At 41.2% G+C, this 19,981-nt stretch overlaps 2 protein-coding genes across 6 annotated transcripts in view; one reads left to right on the top strand and one right to left on the bottom strand.

Annotated features, from left to right (window-relative positions):
* The window catches only part of LOC128890367 (mucin-5AC-like), a 14,414-nt gene extending 11,315 nt beyond the window's left edge, over positions 1-3,099 (bottom strand). The window contains exons 1-5 of the mRNA XM_054148806.1: positions 2,862-3,099; positions 1,426-1,647; positions 962-1,240; positions 545-752; positions 112-474 (exon numbers count right to left, since the gene is read on the bottom strand). Of these exons, the coding sequence (XP_054004781.1) occupies positions 112-474; positions 545-752; positions 962-1,240; positions 1,426-1,647; positions 2,862-2,909 (1,120 nt within the window). The 5' untranslated portion in view covers positions 2,910-3,099. The remainder of the gene's footprint in view (positions 1-111; positions 475-544; positions 753-961; positions 1,241-1,425; positions 1,648-2,861) is intronic.
* LOC128890491 (protein numb) overlaps positions 1-19,981 on the top strand; it is a 41,293-nt gene that overhangs the window by 17,596 nt on the left and 3,716 nt on the right. For 2 of the 5 annotated variants that reach the window (XM_054149042.1, XM_054149041.1), the window contains 3 exons: positions 4,855-4,895; positions 18,929-19,093; positions 19,859-19,930. In XM_054149042.1, the coding sequence (XP_054005017.1) occupies positions 18,956-19,093; positions 19,859-19,930 (210 nt within the window). In that variant the 5' untranslated portion in view covers positions 4,855-4,895; positions 18,929-18,955. Of the gene's footprint in view, positions 1-4,854; positions 4,896-11,492; positions 12,056-18,928; positions 19,094-19,766; positions 19,931-19,981 lie in introns of those variants that run through there. The other 3 variants (XM_054149040.1, XM_054149038.1, XM_054149043.1) reach the window with 2 other exon arrangements.

Raw genomic sequence — 19,981 nt, 5'->3', positions numbered from 1 at the left:
CGGTCGAAGTACCTTCGGTAGTGCTAGGCGGTGTTGGTTGTGGGCTACTTTCGGTCGAACTACCTTCGGTAGAGCTAGACGGTGTTGGTTGACTACTTCCGGTCGAACTACCTTCGGTAGAGTAAGAGGGTGTTGGTTGACTGCTTCCTGAAGACGACTGCTGTGGTGTTACTGTCGTACCCTGGGAAGAAGATCCTGTTTTTTGGGTATTTTCTGTTGTACCTCCTGGACTAATACTAGAGGCTGTGGGTTGTCTGGTTTCTGTAGATGAAGATTGCCCTGGTTCTGTCGTACCCTGAGAGGGGGATCCAGTTACTGTTTTTTGGGTAGTTTCTGTTGCTGCTGTTGTACCCTGTGAGGGCGATCCTTCAGGAGAACTAGTGGTTTCCGTTTGGGTAGTTTCAGTTGCAGTCGTTTTAGGTGTTCTTGTGATAGCCTGTTCCGTAGGTGTAACGACCGCTTGTGTTGTTGTTTCTGTAAAATTATATGTTTTTATTTTTGTTATTGTTCTTTTAAATTATCTGTTTTGTAAATTGTATCTTACTCTTATGTGCTTGACATGTTTCCTTGATACAGCTTTCTACAACTTCTAATATTTCTGCTTGAAGTTTTAGGAATTCAGGTATATATCTAATTATAGAACATCTCCGTATTGAATGTTTCAGTTCCCTAATTTCCTTGATCATTTGCTCGATATCCGATTTGATCTGAGGAATGTTGTTATTTGCGTACCAATATGCGTCTCTTATAGCCTGTGTAATGGTCATACTAGTATTAGAGTTTCATTTAAGAACTGTGTTGATTTGTTATTATTCGTTGATTAATTTTTTTTTAACTGTACTGTGATCTTCTAATTATATTAACAGTTTTTGTCTGGTATCTATGACATATTGTATATTTTTGTCTGAATATTTACTGTAGTTTGTTAAAGTGCATATTTTTATTTTTTCATTGTACCTACCGTGTTAATGCAACCAATGATGTGAAGAATTTCTACCTCATCTTCGACACATTGCGCAGCGGTGTCTATAATATTATTAAGTTCTCGGGTAACATTGTTTGAAATTGCTTCTATTGTTTCTAAAAATTTCACTGCTGCGGTTACAGTTTCCGAGACACATTTTCTGCTCCAATCAACGATCTCGTTTGCTGTTTTTCGTATTTTTTCTATCTTTATTGTACAGCTACTGATATCAACTCCATCTGCGTCATCTTTCCATACAATAACTTTTTTCTGAATCTGGAAATACAATTTAATGAGATTTCAATTTCACTTTGAAGAAGAAACAGAAAGGAACAGAAGGGGTTACAAAAAATTAATTCGGTGTTCTGCATTTACATGCAGTCCATGCAATCATTTGTTAAGTATATTTATCCATCACATTATTTTAAAAACGAATAATTTATTATATTTTATTTTCTTACGATTTCCATTATATCGGTGATATTTATAACTGCCTCATAATTCGTTTGATTAGCGTAGATTTGGATTTCTTCAACCCGTACATAGGCAACCTGAACGACTGATCCTACTACTTTGGAAGAACCATCAACTACCTTTCTAATGGTATTGATTGCTGAATTTATGTTGAAACCATTTCCTACTGGATTAAACCATTGGTTGCTCAGCTGAGGAACGAGCTCGGTCTGCAGTACAAAAGATATATCATAAATATCTCGTTCACCGACTATGATTGATTTCTATTAAGGCCAATCATATTCAACAAACGTTAATCGTAATAACTGATTACCAAATATGCACGTGGAAAAAATGCATAATGTACGAGTAGTTTTACTAGAATTCTTTGTTAAAATATCTGTTAAGATTTGTACCGGTAGATGAATAAATAAAGCAGGGCGGAATTAAAAAGACACGTAAATACTGAGTCCCAAAAACAGCGAATTCGCTACACAATGTAATTATAACAATCTTAACCCAGAATGCTTCTGTCGCAAATTCGAAGTATTTCGTTGAGCAGACAAGTTCTGTAATCTTCAACTATAAGCAAATGTTAATTCCTTATTAATTCTTATTTTCTTAATTGGGATGAGTGCGTCGAGTGCATCATAAGAAAATAAATTCATATAGCAATTTGAAATGGCAGGTAATCATATCGAGGCAGTAAATCACATAGTCTCGCTCCAGATTGAAATATAATTATCATGGGACACATATCTATTCGTTGTTTACCGAGAATATACTTTATCTGCTTGCTTCTTGGAAACGTTGTCTTCCATCCAAATTAATTCCTTCATAAAACCAGTCAATATAGCGTTAAATGCGGAAGCGCATTGCTACACTCCACCTGAATTCTCGTTCAAAATATTTCTGCTTATGATTTCGTTTCGAAAGAATGATTTTTAAGACATTCGTTAAGTAAAAAACTTATTTAAAACCAATATACTGAAATTGATAACAAGACAGTTTACCAAAAGCAGTAATAAAAAAAATGTATATATATATATTTTTTTTTTGTTTTTCTCGACATGTCTATAAATTTCTGTTTTCGAAACAAAAGGCGAGCATACAGTCTACCATGTTCATGTAATATTAGAATTACTACTTCAATTATACTTTGATTAACAAATATTCACTGATCCTGTTATCATAACGAAACAACTTTGTCCGACATGGACGTAAAGTCAGTAAAACTTGAAACCTTTCTCGATGTAGAGTCAGTCTAAAATTGTCAAGGAATCGTTTTCTCATCGAGTGTCGCAAATTTAAAGGGTGTTAAAAAATTGTAGAAAAAATGTAAATCCTTAGTGACGAGGACCACTTTAAATTCACCTGCGGCACCGTATCGCTTCGCGTCGTTGGCCCTAGCACTAAACCCTAAAAGGGATAAATGTTCACTTACACTTGCAGCCGCAACAAGGCAGCAAAGGACGAAAATGGCTTTCGCCATGTTTTATTCGTCCGTACTCGGTGCTCCACGGGACAAACACTGTCTCGATGGAACTCTCTCCTGATTTATATACGGCACGAAATTCAGCGAAAAATAATTTGAATGTTCCGACGTGGGTTTCGGTTCTCCAAATAGTCACGTAATTTTCTACACCTGTGTCAATCTACAATTACGGCTAATTAATGTTAGCATCCACCACACGGACGCCCGTCATTTACTCGTTATCAGCAGATTGTTTAACTTTCTTCAAAAGTGAGCGATAATTTTCGCGTACATGCACGCATACGGGAGTGTTTTTGCGTGCGTACCCCTTCGTTTGATTTCTCGAGTCAAACAAAATAATATTTGCTTCCGTTCAGGCTTCTTTCTTCTTTTATCCCCACGCCTCCGCGTGATATCAAACCAAGGAATTAATTCGATGCCTCGAACTCTTCGTGCAAACAGTGTCTCAAACTGTTTCCAACCAATTTCGCTATGTAATCATATAATTAATTTGTGATTACACTATCTATTTGAAGAGATGACATGTAGTTTGACATAATGGATACAATCATGTATCGCCGTGAAAAAGGCAAGTTTTATCGGAACTTACGGATTTACATACATACCTTGAGCTGGGTAGAAGTTGAAGTAATTTTATGGTGGACCTACCTCCCGCTCAATTTTCGTTTTCTCCATTGATTATTTCAAATCTATTTTCTATCGCGTATTTACGATTTGGGACAACTGTGCGTCGAGTCTGATAGTTCTGCGGCAGCAATTAACATCGTGTTAAATATTCAGCACTCGTCGAGGACTTGTTGCCAGTAGCGTCGATGTGTAAGGGTCGTTGAACAGTTGTCGTCGCGATCAACTACACGAAGGGTGATCCATCTGTGCGAGTGTACGGACACGTATAATTTCACCCCAATAAAACTTTCCCATAGACTCGACGCACGGGGTGTCGTGGGAACCGCTTCGCCCGATATAAAGCACCATGCGCATTTTTATGGGGCGCGTAGACCTCCAAGTAGTTTGGGGATTTCTTTGTAATGAATCGACGATTCTTCTCGCAGAGCTTCGCCCTTGATCGAGTCAACTCGAAACGCATTTCAAATTAACACGTTCACAGCCACCAAGAATACTAAAAGGTTCCAAGAATACTAAATTCGTTCACCGTGTCTATTTTAATTGTATATGTCGGCGTCTCAAGCTTCCGGTTAAAACACATTTTACTCGAGGTAATCGCGTAGGTGATAATGAAACGTACCTAATAAATAAAAGCGCTGTGATAAACATCGCAACGAATCAAACGATGGAAATCACTCGTTCAACTCGCGAGACTTTAACTCGAGTGTGGGCATGCACGTGGTTCGAGGGTTGAGAGGTAGGGATACCGCAGTTGTATTATGTTTTTGGCTATTCGCGACAGTTGTAACAGGCGAAAGAAAGGGGACAGTATCGATATCGAACGATCGAATTGTAACGCCTACAATCCTACTTATCAACAAAAGCATTGACACTATTTTATAAAGAAATACAAGCGCGATTGAAATAAATTAATGTAAATGGTAGTAAAACGTTGCCTACCTAGTACCTATGTACATACGTATATCAGAGAGTATATTAGGAAGCAATCTCACAATCGGTGACATTATCAGACGATGTAATGCACAACTGTTTAACTACGCCAATGTTGTTACGAAAGTTACTTTCTACTGTCCGATAAACTAGAACAATCTGTCGGCACATACTTGTACTTAGACTTGGTAATTGCATATGAATGTTACCGAGCAAACATGTTTGTAAAGTACATACCGTCACACTTCGGTAAACCTTATATCAACGGTTCTCAAACTGTAATACACAAGATATTTTAATCTATATAAAAATGTTTCACTCTTTATTACTTTGAACACGTTTAATTAGTAAATTATTAATTAATTATATAATTATTTTGTTTCAGACATATCTTCGCCCGACTACGTTGCCTGCAGATATTCTTCAGTAAGTACTTACTCTAATCCAAAATTCATTTTCCCCTTTTGTTCACAATGCTACACGTGAAATTACTCGAATAGAAATCTCTACTTCCTAAACTAAAATCATTTTTTCTGTTTTGAAGAAATGTACACTTTAGGGAAGTAGTGTCTCGACATCTGTTCTCGCATTCATTTCCTGTACATCGGAGTATCGATTCCACGTGTTTCCTATGCGTCGGCGTCGGCGTCGTATGCGTTTCCTGCATGACCGAAGGCGGATCAAAACATTACCGTGAGAGTTACCGGATTACAATTTTAGAAGAATATCTTGGCCGTGTACGAAAATCCGAGTACGAATATGATTGAATGATGCTTTTTTTTACCGCACGTGCGATAGATAGAGGAAGACGATAGATATACATATGCCTTCGCTGGCATCGTCAACAGCGAAACCGGTTTAAATGATAGAGATAATTTACCGACCTACGCTGCTTAAATATCACTTATAATTAGACAGTTTATCGAATACTATAAAAATCGCTACAATCTACGGTTTACAGTAAATATTAATTCGCATATCAACTTTACAGGAGCTATATTAACATTAAGATAACGATTATTTTAGGTGAAAGTTTCGCACTGATTTTTTTACAAAGAAACACGTATACTTTTCATTCGAATGCAAATTTGTTTCGTATAGATTAATAACTCGAGAAACACTGAAATGCTATTAACAGCTAATTATCAAATTATTAATTACTATAACTTACCAATGCTGTGTCACGATCATGGCATTACTCGATTCCCACGTGACGACAGTGCGTCCTTCATACTTCATTGTTGCAAGTATTTATTGTGTAAATAGAACAGCTGACAAAGAGGGAGAAGCAAACCTTGAATATAAATTGCCATCTTACCGAACATAATTTTTTTTTATTTTTTATTTCCTTTGCTCATGGTCGAGACGACACTATTACATAAAAGTGAATTTCACGTTGATAAATTACATACATACATTCGATTTTACGTGTACACCTCGCATTATCAGTAATTTGACTTTCTTTTTATGAACTTTACTCTAACGCAAAAGACACGTGCGTCTTCCGTTTATTTTAATTTTTATTGCTCATTCGTTACACGCATGATTTTTTTTATCGCGAATAGAAGACTCGGGTAAACAGAATCTAACAGTGTTGTGAGAAAGATATCGCTAAAGTACTATTAAAGTTAAATTATACTAGGTAATTGAATAAAATATCCCTGTTTTCGCTCTTATTCTAAAGATATATCTCTCTCTCTCTCTCTCTCTTATTGTCCCATGCTGATAGTAAAGTGCATTGAAATTAGCTAGTTCCGGAGCAACTCGCGACGAGAGAATTGTCAGATTACCACAATGAAATGCAGCAAAACCTGGTGTTAACGAGGAGACAGGAGCGACGCAACAGACAATATTGCATTCGTGAAAGATACATTTCTTGGAAGATGTTGCCTCGCGTAAAATGCCTATATAAAATGTATATTCGCATCGAATAGATTGCGCAACAATACGGTCTCCACGCAAAACCGGTTATCGCCAACATCGTTTTCCATGGATCCAGAATTGCATCGGAGACGGAGATAGTCAGAGTTTTATTCGAATAATGGATGAATAATAGCTATGTCGTGCAACTTTACAACGATTATACACGTATAGTATACAAAGTATTGTTATTTTCATTTTTATTTTTATTCAACTGTAGGTAAATTGTAACGCGTGTTTATATTTGTACGCATAGAGACGCTACAGGTGCGGTTCGAATGCGATACAATTTCGCGAGGTTTTTCCGAGAACGCATCATGTTCATCGCGAGCCTTTTATGCGTTGCACAATGCTGCACATGCTTTGAGAAGTAATTAACGAAGTACAAAGGTGCCGCGTCTCTACTCGACGACGCCGACTCTCGTTACACGGTATGGATCCGAAACGTGAAGTTTCAGAAGTGCTAATGGCACGTTTATCGTCGGCTGGTTTTAAAGGCGTCTCGTTGAACCGCGAAAGGAGCCGCGAAGAAGAGAGTAAACGACTCGTGGAGATAGCTACTATATGGGAAGAGATATAGGTTCGCCACCGCTGACGAAGGTGAATCACCCTGTATATTTCTGGAAGAATATTGGATGTCATCCTTCTCCGATCGCTAGGCACAAGTGCGCAAGGTCCGATTTTTCTTTCATCCGACTAAAGTCTTCGTATTCAACTTTCTTTCTCTTTACACCTGTGATCGTGCATGGCGCGGCGCGGTGTCGTTCTTTGTGAAATGCGTGCGCATGTTCCTCGATACGAGAAAAGGTCGACTAAAATAGTCGTAGTCTGACGCCGTACGTGTTCCCTTTCCATCGACGAATTTCCATGGGAGAATCAAGGCTATCGCGTGTTATTTTTGTCGTTGTTACATTTTTATGTAAGTCTCATCCAAACAAACGCAACGAAGTCGTCCCGTTGGACTTGGAGCTCCTCGATGTTTACGTTGGCAAACCTACCATGCGATCAATCGAACGTATTTGGATGAAGATTTATTTTTAGCTATGCACACCTAATCCTCTACCTACACGCTAGATTGGTTCCGTGAGAGTTACGTGTAAGTCGAGATTGACATTTACATAAAAAATAGGGAGATAAATTCCAAGGTTCAATTTTTTATTTACCGATAGTCGACTTTGCGTAAAAATCCATCTAAATGTAAACCAAAACTGAAAAAACTACTTTACCAATTTCACCATTTTACTATGGACCATTGAAATTGACTTATGTCGACTCGAACGACTACAGTTGCTCGTGAAACTATGTCAACCCGTGTCTATACATAGAAAGAGTTTGTACACCAGCACTTTGCATAATCGATGCGCTGAATTCGCAAAATGTGGTGAATGTTGATCGTCAAAGCGTCGTCGGTTCCTGAATCTGCTACACTATTTCACTGGAATAACGCGAGAATTATTACGCGATCGTGCATATCATCTTGCGTCGTCCTCGTGCCCTTATCGATTTTTATTTACGGAACACGCTCGAAAGGTGGACAGTGAATTTTCTGTGCTTACAATTAGATGTCGCGTTGGTGTTGGATGATTATGTTTCCGTTGTTCTCGAGATAAATAGGACATTGTACCAATCGAACAAGTATACAAAAGCTGTAGTTTTTACCCTGCGATACAGCATCGGAAACTGTGAGCAGCTGCTAACTTTCTTTCTTCGTCTAGGATTCGTCGTCTCTGGTACCGAAAAGTAAATCAACGCAGTAGCGCAGCTGTCAAGAAAAATGCGTCGATTCAGGACTTCTGGCCATCCTACTCCTGTCTTCGGCCATAATTGACACGGATGTCGCGCATATACCTAATCGAGATTTTCATATATATCATTCTTAGAATGCCTTTATAAAACACTATAAATTATAAATGATTTTAATCTCTCTTCATAGATATAATTTTCTATTATTTGACGTTTGCATAAAATAGAACATGAAATATAGAGGGGACGGATAGAGTATTTTTGTCCGTTCAAGTGTTAATTTCGACTAGACTGGAAGATGAATCCTGCTAGAAACGATCCGAAAACGTAGGAAACTCTGTCGAGTTTTGCGGCGAATGCGAACCTCTCTCAGTCGTGTCTCAGCAGATGTACGACCATTTGTCGTGGCAGCTGCACTCCTCAGCGCCGTAAACTTGGAGCATCAGTACCCGATGCTCGATCCTACCTGACCTCAAGAAAAACGTTTGCCCGCCATTGACTCCGAACGATTTTTCGTCTCGATGCCGCGAAATCGAATAGATTCCAGGACGGTTCGACATTAATTCGCTCGTGGTTCGTCCAAGTCTCTCAGACTCCGTTGCGGATCGCATAATCGTGGGGCAAACCGGTTTTACGGGGTACGAAGCCGAGAGTTCCTTGAGCTCAGGGAGAGGCGCTGAGGAAACTTGGCATAGCCCTGGCTCTCTGCTAGGGAGTGGGGCAATGTACTTACCTGGGCCCTACTCCCGTCTACCACATTCACGGTTTCGCGGTGAAGGGGAGGAGGGGGGGGGAGGGTTGACTCGTGGTTCGGATCCAAATGGTCGAAACACAGGGACGGTAGAAGCGTCTTTCGAGTACTTTGGAGAAAAGAACAATCTTCTAATTTCAAAGATTCTTTTATTTATTACGCCGAAGAATTTTTAGGATAACTAATCTCGCTCGAGTCTTCTGTCAATATTGTCGCTGTTACGGCTAGAAGAGAATTGTTTTCAACAACACTGGAATACAGGCTGCAATAACATACGTACCACGTCCCTATGTGGCTCTCGCCGCATACACTGACGCGAATAGAAAAGGAAACAAAGTGGACTCGGTGCTTAACGCGTTAAGGGGCAGGACTTGGTTGAACCAAGTACAGCCCTGGCACATCGTAGGACCCGGGTCGAGAGACCTGGGCCCGTTTCAACTACGGCATTCGCGTCCCGAGTGTTTCAGGGGGGGGTTCTCGTATGTCGGTTTTGTCGGAGTACCGGATGATCGAGCGCGTATCCTCGTTTCTTCAGGCATTTCCGTAGCTTCGCGTTATTCAGTGAAAGTGAGCACGTTCGAGAGTCTGTGCTGTTTTTCGTGGTCAGGATGGAAGCGACGCTTCGATACGACCAACGACGTCCCGTGTTTTTCTCAACGATTTTTCTTCGTCGTCGAACGGTGCTCTAACCCAGACCTAACCGACCAAGCCTTCGTTCTACCTTCGCCAGGTGGCGCAAACAATGCTTACCATGAGAAAGAGTCGTTTTATTTAAACATTATCGCGTGTTTCGCCTCTGCCTAGTCGTGGATTCCCAGTCAGTGTTTTCCATCGAACATTACTCAACTTGTCTTTCGACGGCTGAAATCTATCGAGAGTGTAAACAAAATAAGATAAGATTGTAGAGGAAATTGCACGGGCTTTGAAGCTCGTATGATTGCGAGGAAAGTAAATAATCTCCCGTGGGCGTTGTTGCGGATGATGGTCAGCTAGTTGCGAGAAATCCAACGTACATTGCAGTTCCGGTGGGGTCGGAGTTCTAACGGAAAAACGTGGGAACCCGTGGCCGTGGCTCCTCTCTGTCGCCTCGTTAACTGACACACGCTCAACTAGCCTCAGGATAATCGTATTAAACGTCTACTCGACGAATAAACCGTTTCTTTTTTCTACCGCGGATATACATCCAGCTCGTCTGCAACATAAATTTGCTCGAAAAAAAAGTGTCCTCTGCAAATGTTTACGAGTGTATAATCGGATAACACCGGAATAAGTTCGCTTCGATTCCATCGTATTACCACGCGATCGTTCCAGCAAACAAGTGGCTTTTCAACGAGAATTACACGACAAGAAGTCGGACGTCGTTTTCCTGATCCGATATTTTCCCATTAATTGATACGCTCGGTCGAAAGGCCTCGTGCATATTTGATACGTCCCCAGGAAACGGAATTGCGTTTCATTGACTTGCAAATGCGTTGAAAAGGTTTTTCGTGACGTTCGAAGCTCCCTGAGAACCGTTCACTTTACCCGTAATTCGCCGATGGTGCTCGATTCGCGGATAACTCTGGATGTGAAATCCACGCAGCTCCTTCGATGGAAGACCCAAAGACCCCGCTGTAATTAAGAAGAATACATGCGTTGGACGGATGTTGGCCAGGCGATTCCAGAATCATTCCACGTAGATTCTCTAGACTCGCGGAGCAAAGGGACAGCGTCAAGAGTCTGTGCTACGAGTAGAGGACGTTGTTGCCTTTAAAGTAAATCCATGGAGGGATTCGTCATCGATTAAAAATAAGACGCGCGAGCAAGGGAACGTTCGATGCAACAGTATTTGAACGCAAATGTCCTATTTTTGATTCATCGATCGAAATACAAAGATAAGATTCGTCATCGATTGAAAATAAAGAGACAGATGGAGGCTAGAAAGCAAAAGCCAGTATCGTGGAAAAAAGCGTGTAACACGCGAGCAGCTCTTCGCTATCGCGCGTAACTTGGGCCACTAGTTGTTCAAGACAGAGACGACAAACGCAAAACTGAGATAGAATCGGATCCCACTCTAGGTAGTCCATGACGTCAACCTCTGGGGCAAGTCGAACGACCAGTTTGAACTGCTTGCTAGCGACAAGAAAGTTAAAAGAAAAAGAAAAAGAAGAAGAAGAAGAAGAAGAAGAGTCAGCAGTGGATTCTTTACCCGTTCGTCGATCCGTTCCAATACGCGCGCTCACTTTTACCGGTCGGTTTCCGTGAACGTGGCGCCACCATCTCTATTCATTATTCAAACGTGCGTTTGCGGTACGACAAGCTCGATTAAATGTTGCGATTCATTGATCGATTACGTCGTTAATTAACTTCGTGCTCGGTGCGATTAGCTCATATGTTTGTAGAGTCAACGAACTGCTCCGAAATAATCAAGGAATTATTTCTTTCTCAAAGGATCGAATAGAATTCACGCACCAAAGACTTGAATATGTCGGATTTCATTTAGGAAAATAGAATTCGAAACGACAAACTGAAGAATAGGACGTAGAAAAGAGGAGCGTATGCGGATGGATCACGCGAGTCGCGCACCTGGTACCAGTGATAAATAGAGGTGCACAAAGCGTGAGTAATCCGCGAAGCGTGCGGAGGCTCGCGATGGAACTCGCTTGTTCGGTGACGGCACCTTGGTCGATCGGGAAGCCCTCACAGTTATCCACGTTCTCAGTGCTGCACCTCGACTCGAACGGTGCGGAATCTCTGTGAATAAAGGGAATACCATTCCTGGTTCAGCAACGATTTACACATTCGCCTTTCAAATGTACTCGACGTTAGCGATTGTTGTAACCCGTGAAAGTGTTACGTTACCCTCAAGTGTCTCGGTAGTTGCATCGTGAGTGGAATTAGAAAATCTGTGCTGGTACGGAAAAGTGTTTGGAGCAAAGTTAGCAGAAAAAGGTGCTCGAAAAAGAGCAGAAGCAAAGCGTCGATGGACGTTCTTCGATGATATCGTCGGCGTGCATCGTATACCGAGGGAAACAACGAACGACGCACAGGCCGTTGTGTTTGGATACTTGACGCGGCGGCTATTGCGCGCCGTGAAAACATCGGCTTCTAGAGAGAAATGGGAAACCACCCGTCCGCCCACCAACCGCTCGAAAGAGCTACCAGCCATGCTGGAAATGGTCTTCGCCTCTCGGTACGTTGCGATCTTGTTTTACGTCAACGATAACTCTAGCAGATGCCCACGTGTGACGCCGCCGCGGCACGCCTCTTGATGCAATATCGTTAAGGACCGTTGCACAGGAGCGTTCGCGTTGCCGGTTTCCTACCGATCAGGGAACTTGACCCATGTAGATTTCACTAAGCTTTCGTACAACGATAGACCTCGAAATGCCCAAGATAACGATATACGTATACGTATGTGAGTTTCGCAAGATATTCGAGCCATTTGTAGGGGCCAGATCCCTTGAGACTTAAATTCTGTTATCATCGTTAAATTATCGAGGAAAAGTTTCGATAAAAGTAGATTTTCTGGTTGTTTTACGTGGCCAGTGGCCACAGATTAATTCGATTACTGTTTGTCGTGAGCGGATCGGTATTTTTATGGTCTGAATCAAGCTGGTCCTACAAAGGTCGCAACGAAGCTCGCATACTTTCCACTTTATTCTCCATGTTTGAATCTCTCAATTTTTCGTTCGATTGCTACTCGCTCGTATTTCGCGCCGCTTTTTTTCTCACGATAACAAACACAAATTGGTAAAACATTGCTTCAACATGTTTGTCTAGCATCCTGTACTGTATGTGCATTATCATGTAACTGGTGTCTGTTCTGTCGCAACGGTAGAATGTTGGGACTTTTAAAAATATCGTGCTACACAAAGACCGCTCGAAGGTTGATCGACGGTTAACAGTTGTAATCGGTGTCTGACGTTTTGTTTCTGATCCCTATTTGCATTCCTACTGTCCACGCATCGATACATACGAATATCCTTATTTTACTTTCAATTTTTTGCTGGTGTATCTATCGTTTTGTACTTGTTCGCCTATCGCGACTCCATCTTAATAAAGCAATAAAAGTCAGAAATGAAATTGAAATTTAATAAACGTCGCAAATTGTTGCTTTTATTCGTTATCTATTCTTGAAATGAAATTTGATCGAATAGTTCCGCGAATACCAGCGAGCAGTCGCCCCGTTCGTTGTAATTAGGACAGCTTCAAGAATTCTTACAAATGCTTTCAATGAATCCTCGACGTTACATCGACGAGTTTGCAGTGATTCAGAAACAGATTGTGCATAATTAACCGACAGATCTTTGTTTCGAAGGTGAAATCTGACGGATGACGCCGTCGACTGTGAAACTATCGTCGGCTGTACGTATAGTTATATACGTACATAGAGTAAAAGAACGTAAAGTTGAAACTTTCGACGATTACGGTTTCAGCAATTACCCGCGTTAGCACTCGTGTTACGTATCATGCAGATACATAGTATCGTTAACAAGCCACTCTTTCATTTAACGATCTTCGTCCAAGGCTAAGTAATTTGTGTTACTAGTTATCATTTGCATAATACACATTACGATTAGTTACGTTATACATATAATGAATTCGTTAGGAGAGTACACTAGCTCGAATACCGAAAGGAATCTAATTAATTTGGAATTTTTAAATATGTTGCTCGGTGCAAGAATTAATGGATGCCGAAGGCACCACCCATAGTGCACTCGACACAACTTTCTTACCTTCATTTCAGATCGAAGACTTATTCGATTACAAAGCAATTTACTTGTTCCGTAACAGTAATGCCACTAGCTGTTGTTTCACGTCGTTACGTCTTACCTTTAACAGAGTTAAATTTTAATCGAATTAGAACCTTTTATAATACTTGTGTTTCAAATAGTTTTCCAAAAGGAGTTTTAGGCGTTTGTTTTTTTAATCGAATGCAAATGATATAGAATACACATATTATGCACATGTTATAGAAAGATTAAACGAACGGTTGAATCGACGGATTCTGGTCCCGTTACAAGGACCCGAAGTTGGGGGTTAAATTGGTAGCCACGACCTCTTTCGTTAAAACGCGTCCGTATGGCTTCCGGTTGCCTCCAAGTACCCGACATTTGGTCTCTCGAGCCGCGTCTCGAGAGCGCAGTTGCTTTCTCTCGATCGCTGCATCGCTTTCCATCGCGACAAACCGGCGATACGCGCGTAATCATTCAGGAAGTGCAACTGAAATGTTGCCAGAAGTGGTAACAAGCCAGAAGTGCTCCAAGTAACACCGTGACTTCAACAACGGTTTATACCAACCGAGAACTCCGGGTACAAACCGTGTCCTTTTAATAAGATACTTCTTAAAAGTATAAAAAATACGATACTTGGTAAAAGAAATAACGAAAAATTGATCGTTAGCTAGGCGTTATCAGGGAAGAAGTTAGTCAAATTGCAGATACGGTTGGCGTTTTGTGATTACGTTTGAATCGTGTGATACGCGACACGCATAAACCATTGGAATCATTGGACGTGCGTGTACAGTACATACAGCATGTACGTTTACAGCCACGCATACTCCTTAAAAAAGCAACGAGGGGGATCGAACTCCAAGGATAACTGGTGCTACGCGTCGATGTCCGTCCGCTTGATAGCGACCGAGAGAAAGAGATCCGGATTTCTATAGGGTGTCTCGGAATTATCAACGCGAATTAACTCTCTCCCTCTCTGTTTCACTCACTCTTTATATTCGTCGCTCTCACAAAATGACTCGAGACGCAGTGCATCGAATGAAACTAACAAGGGGAGGTCAGGAACCGGCCGAGCGCATTTTGAACGGGATGGTAATCGTAGGGGCAGATCGGTATAAACAAACTATGCGTGCTATGGACGCGACAACCCTTTCCTAAAAAAAACCTGTACTTACATCGCGGTAGATGCACCCGAGAATAAAAGAGATGAATCGTGCGAAAAAACGAGAGTATTTTTCGTATTACAGCCTTTTAAAGTCATACGTTAAGATCGCCGCTTTAGGGTGGCTCGAGAAAGGGAACAAACTCGACATCGTTGTCGCATTGATTTTTGAAGACGTTTAAATACTTGACCATTATTCGCGTTCGCTTCTTCGTACCTGTACCCGACGCGAATTCCAATGCTCCGCAATATTGGAAAACCTATCGAAAACTTGGCGATGAAAATCATTAGCGATAAAACCCGAAGCTTTTTGCATTTACTCTTTATTCTACTTGAATAAAATTTCGTCCATTTCTACGTAATTCTCATCGTGTATCCATCGTGTGTAAACCATGGTATACATTCCACCGGCACCGAGACGAAGTTCGGAATCGCATATGCAACGAGGCGTTTGCGTTATTGTCCTGTGAATAACATCGCGCATTGTATGGCGTACCTACTTCTACCTACGTTGCAACGTACAACACCTGTCTCGGTGAAAGGATCGAGTACTCGTTGGCAGATATTTGCCGCTGCCATTTCAGGCAATGTCGAATATACTTCTGTGTTCCGCCGTGACACTACAAAATTATTTGTCACGCTATTCAGACAGTTAGAGACGTATTTTTGAAATAACGAATGTTCTGCATCGAATATCACCAATGTCTTGTATAGCGAGAACAAGGTAACCTTCGCTATCTTGTCTGAACCACAACCGAGAAAGTAATTGTGCTAATTACACTATTGAATGTATCCTTTAAGCAGAGAGAAACAATAGCCGATTATAAGAAAACTCGGTTAGCCCACGTTGCTGTAATTAGTGTAATTAACGCTGCATTGTGGGAAATGTTCGTTACTGGAAAGCCTGAGAAATAGAAGGCTATTTAAAATATTTTCAATATAAAAAGTCGATTTGAATGTTGTTGACCAAATGTACCACCGTCTATGCTGTCCTGTCTAGAGTATCGTTACGAAAAGCATTAATAGAATCCAGTGTCTCGAGCTGCGGCCGACGAACCTGTAGTAGGGTTGCACGAATGTATGCCAGCTTTCACTAGGTACAGTTTTTCTAGGTCACGATACATCGTTAGAGGCCTGAAGATCCATGTCTTCGATTGGCACGTAGCCCCCAAAGTAAGAAATGCCAGGAGAGCTCTGGCAAAGCATCATTCAGATTCTTTTAGGACGCCTCGTTTTTACTACGCCTTCCACTCGTATGCCAGGAACACTTTATCAATCATTCGAATAGCCAGGGTTTCTTTTGGCTTCGAAGTAATGCGCTTTCAGTGATATGTTGAAGACTAAATGCGCCATTGTTTCAAGGAAGAGCAGGTTCGTGTAATGGATCGTTTTAGCGTGTCTCGAATGCGTTCCAACATGCGTGGCATTTTATCCAACATCGAATACTTATTGTAATCAATGGGCTCGACCTTGAGGCGTGAAAGGAAATATGGCGATGGAGAATGCATCTGTGATCTGTGTTTATTGTGCGTGCATGCAGACAGCTCGTGCATGTCAAAACGTAGGCAGGTCGATCTAGCCCCTGCAATTTCCTGCTGTTAGCGAACCAAAGAGTTCACACGGCATTCCTCGAGCCGAAAGATCGATATTAAAAGCACCCTTAGAAAGCAAACGAGTCCTTAACTACCTACTGTCTTGTCATCAATGTTTCCGATCAGTAATTAAAGACTGGACTTGCGTAATGTCGCAAAGTTGAATACTTGTCGTGGATATTTCTGTAATTTTTTTATTTGTTAGTTATTTCTCGTAAAGCGTGAATTTCTGGATGGTTGTCAAGTTACTCATCGTCCGACTCACAGCCAAAGTTTCAGCAAAAGAAAGTTGTAGTCTTGTCAGAGGTATCGAACAGAGCGTGCCGCACAAGCCAACTCAATGATTCACTTCAGTCCTTCGTATTATACACGGCTTCGTTCTCAATCTGCTTACTCATCGTCATTTGAGGTTTTTCGAATTTTTTCCTTATTCTTCAGTCCCCTCTTAATAGATACGCATCTTAGCCACGCGAAAAAATATTCAAAGGACGCGTTATTGTTGGATACATTAGTCTGTATAAATCGAGACCTTTAGTTCAAGTTAGAGTTCGCTGAGAATTGAATAGCGGCGTTGTGACTAAGTACTTAGACCGGGTCGAGCAGTAACCGAGTCTAATTCAATTGAATTCAACTTACTTTACGTTCTCGTCCCAAAAACTGGTGTTTTTCCTAGACATTTTCTATCATAAAGTAATCATGAAATATCAGTTGCACGATACTCGTGACAGGAAGACTCTGTAATTCCGTGCCGTATGGCACTTATCGATACTTTTGGAGCGATTATCTCTTTCGGAGTAGAGATATACGCACGTGACTCGCGTCACGACAATCCACTTCACCGTTTTCCTCTAACGCATTGCTAAGCCTATTACCGCGCTAACCAAACAGCTGAGTAATCCGATTGCGTCGAGAGTGCTTACTTTCGCACGTTTTAACCATTAGCGGGTCCTTGTGTGATCGCAATCGCTTAAAGAAATAAAGAAAATAAAAATGAAACGTCCTTGTTCCGGTACGGTCCTGTTGTTATCATAGCGCCGTATCGTTTCTCTGGTGCAGCCAGTAGTATATACACAGTTGCGCAGCCTTATTGTTGTTCCATGAACGAGTACCCATTCTCGCAAAAGTGGATCGTTGCGCGTACGTGATAATATTTAATATTTGCTTGGATTTCCAACGAGTTTCTGGGAATCGCGCGTGTTATTCGATCAAATATCGCCGAATAGTCTGGAGAACGCCTACACCCGGAACGTCTAGATGGGGTATTTATACCTGTAGTCGTTGATTTTATTTACGAATGTACCATAGTTTTCCATTTCTTTGAGATTCTTACACCCGAAAGCCTCGGCTAGTATCAGCGATGATAATCCTTTAATATTCGAAACCGTTTCCCACAATTTTAATCCATCGCGAAAGGGTCAACGAATGAATGTTTTCGGAGGTCGCGAACGGTCCAAAATCACGTCGCTATTTATTCCATTCAACGAGGTGGATAAAGTGGTACGATGAAAAGCCTGGATGAAAAAGAATGCTCCCTCGAGTGCGGCCCTTCCCACTAGACAGACGCCGCCGCACACAAGCTTGAGAGTAAGATATGTACAGTACAGCCGCTACCGCAGGAGGGAAACGCTCGCATCAGATGATTTCGTTGATATTCCTTATCTGGCGTGCAAGGATCGTATAAGCCTAGGTTAGCACGTTTCCGTATATTAAAAGCGAGATAATGTCATACTCTTATCTTCGCTTCGAATAATTTAATGAAGTCGTATAGGTGAATATATTAGGTTAAAGTATCAACTATTCGAATTCGCTGGCACGCTACACATTAAAAACAAAACTTTTATTTCCTTGGCGAAACGCGGATTCGTTGGTTTATCGCTAAAAGCACAGATTAAATTGCATCCGTAAACCATTTATGATTCAAAATGCTTTTATCGGTAAGTGATTGGGATGAAAATTGAAATCAAGGTGATCGAGTAAATAAATGAATATACATACATATTTGCTATGCACAAAATAATTAATTGCGATTAATTTACCGATGCGGTGGAATTTGTTCACCTTCTCGGAGATACACGATGGTTCTGAACGGTACGTAACCGTAACACTGATTTTGGATTCGATCATGGATACTCTTTAAAATTTGAAGCAGCCCGTAAAATGCATCACGTGTGCGGGATTCACCAGGAGAATTGGTAGCTTTAGGTGGTCCGACTCGGCGCTTAGCTCAAGTCTGTAGCTACCCTTAGGGGTACCGATTTAGAGGGGTAGATGCACGAGTCCGTACTAGGGGAGAACTCGCAGAGGGTTCCGATATAAAAGATTCTTTGGGAACCGAGGCCAAGATTCGATCACAGGTCTTTGTAAGACCTCGACTCGCGACCGTTGCCAGACACTGCTTGCTTTTTCCTAACTATTTTCTCAACATCTCCCGACACACGACGATCAATTTAAATCAGAGATGGGTAACTTTTGTTCGAACGAATGCAATGTATTTTTAACGTTAATTCGGTCGATCAGCTAAATTTATGGTTCCCAAGGGATAACGAATCGTGCTTTTTTTCTTGGTATTTTTGCAGAAGCGTGAGAGGTCACCGGGAAAAAGAATGGACCGACTTCGGCGGAGTTTTCGGGATAGCTTTCGACGCCGGAAAGATCCTCACGTACCAGAATCGAGTAAACCCCATCAATGGCAAGCAGACGAGACAGCTGTCCGTTCAGCTACGTGCGCCTTCCATGTTAAGGTACAATCTTGGACGTTTCTTTCCACTATCGAGTCTCGACATAGAAACACGATACAAGATCGATTACTACTCGGGCAAACCAGAGAGTTTCGTTCGAGAAAGAACAAAATTACGATTATCGTCGCTTCTCAACAGTTTCCACTCTGTACACAAAGTAGACTATATGTATAATCATTAGTATATCTAAACCGTGTACGAAATGGTGAACTTGTAAAGAAAATATTCGACATATCGGCTTATTGTTTCCAGTTTCTTTTTTGCGTTGATAAAAGAGTTGTTTTATCGATAAAACGATTTCTATAGACTGTGTAAATGTTTCGAGTAGCCTGCGAAGCATTGGAACGACAACTAAACTCGAGGAAAATAAGATGCCTGTGCCGCTAATAATTTAATCAACGATTGTACAAACATTTTTGGCTGTATATTCGACTAATTGAGAATCGGGTAATAGGTAATCAACTAATTGACATCAAGATAATCCTGCCTAGATAATTGAAGTTCAACTATTGTACCATTCGTTCTTTCGTACTAATTAGGTATTTTTTTCCCAATTCGAACAAATTTAAATTTAACATTTATATTTTCGAATATGTTCGCACCTTTCTCTTCTTATAGTCAAGATCGCCATGCGACCCGATTCAAACTGTTTAATTAAGAAATTTTATTGGTGTAGTTGAAGACACACTGGAAATTAAGCTTCTACGACATATATTTATCAAGCTTCACACTATTGATCGTCTAACTCAATCAATCTGACCTGTGCAGTACCTGGGATGTGTTGAGGTGTTCGAGTCGAGGGGCATGCAAGTATGCGAAGAAGCCCTGAAAGTACTTAGAGTAAGTGGCAAATAACATTTCACGCATTCGATACGATGATTCACGACAAGC

Source organism: Hylaeus anthracinus, unplaced genomic scaffold, assembly GCF_026225885.1.
Source record: "Hylaeus anthracinus isolate JK02 unplaced genomic scaffold, UHH_iyHylAnth1.0_haploid 12000, whole genome shotgun sequence".
Classification (NCBI taxonomy): Eukaryota; Metazoa; Arthropoda; class Insecta; order Hymenoptera; family Colletidae; genus Hylaeus; species Hylaeus anthracinus.
The sequence above is the reverse complement of the archived record's forward strand: the minus strand, read 5'-3'. Positions and strand labels throughout refer to the sequence as shown.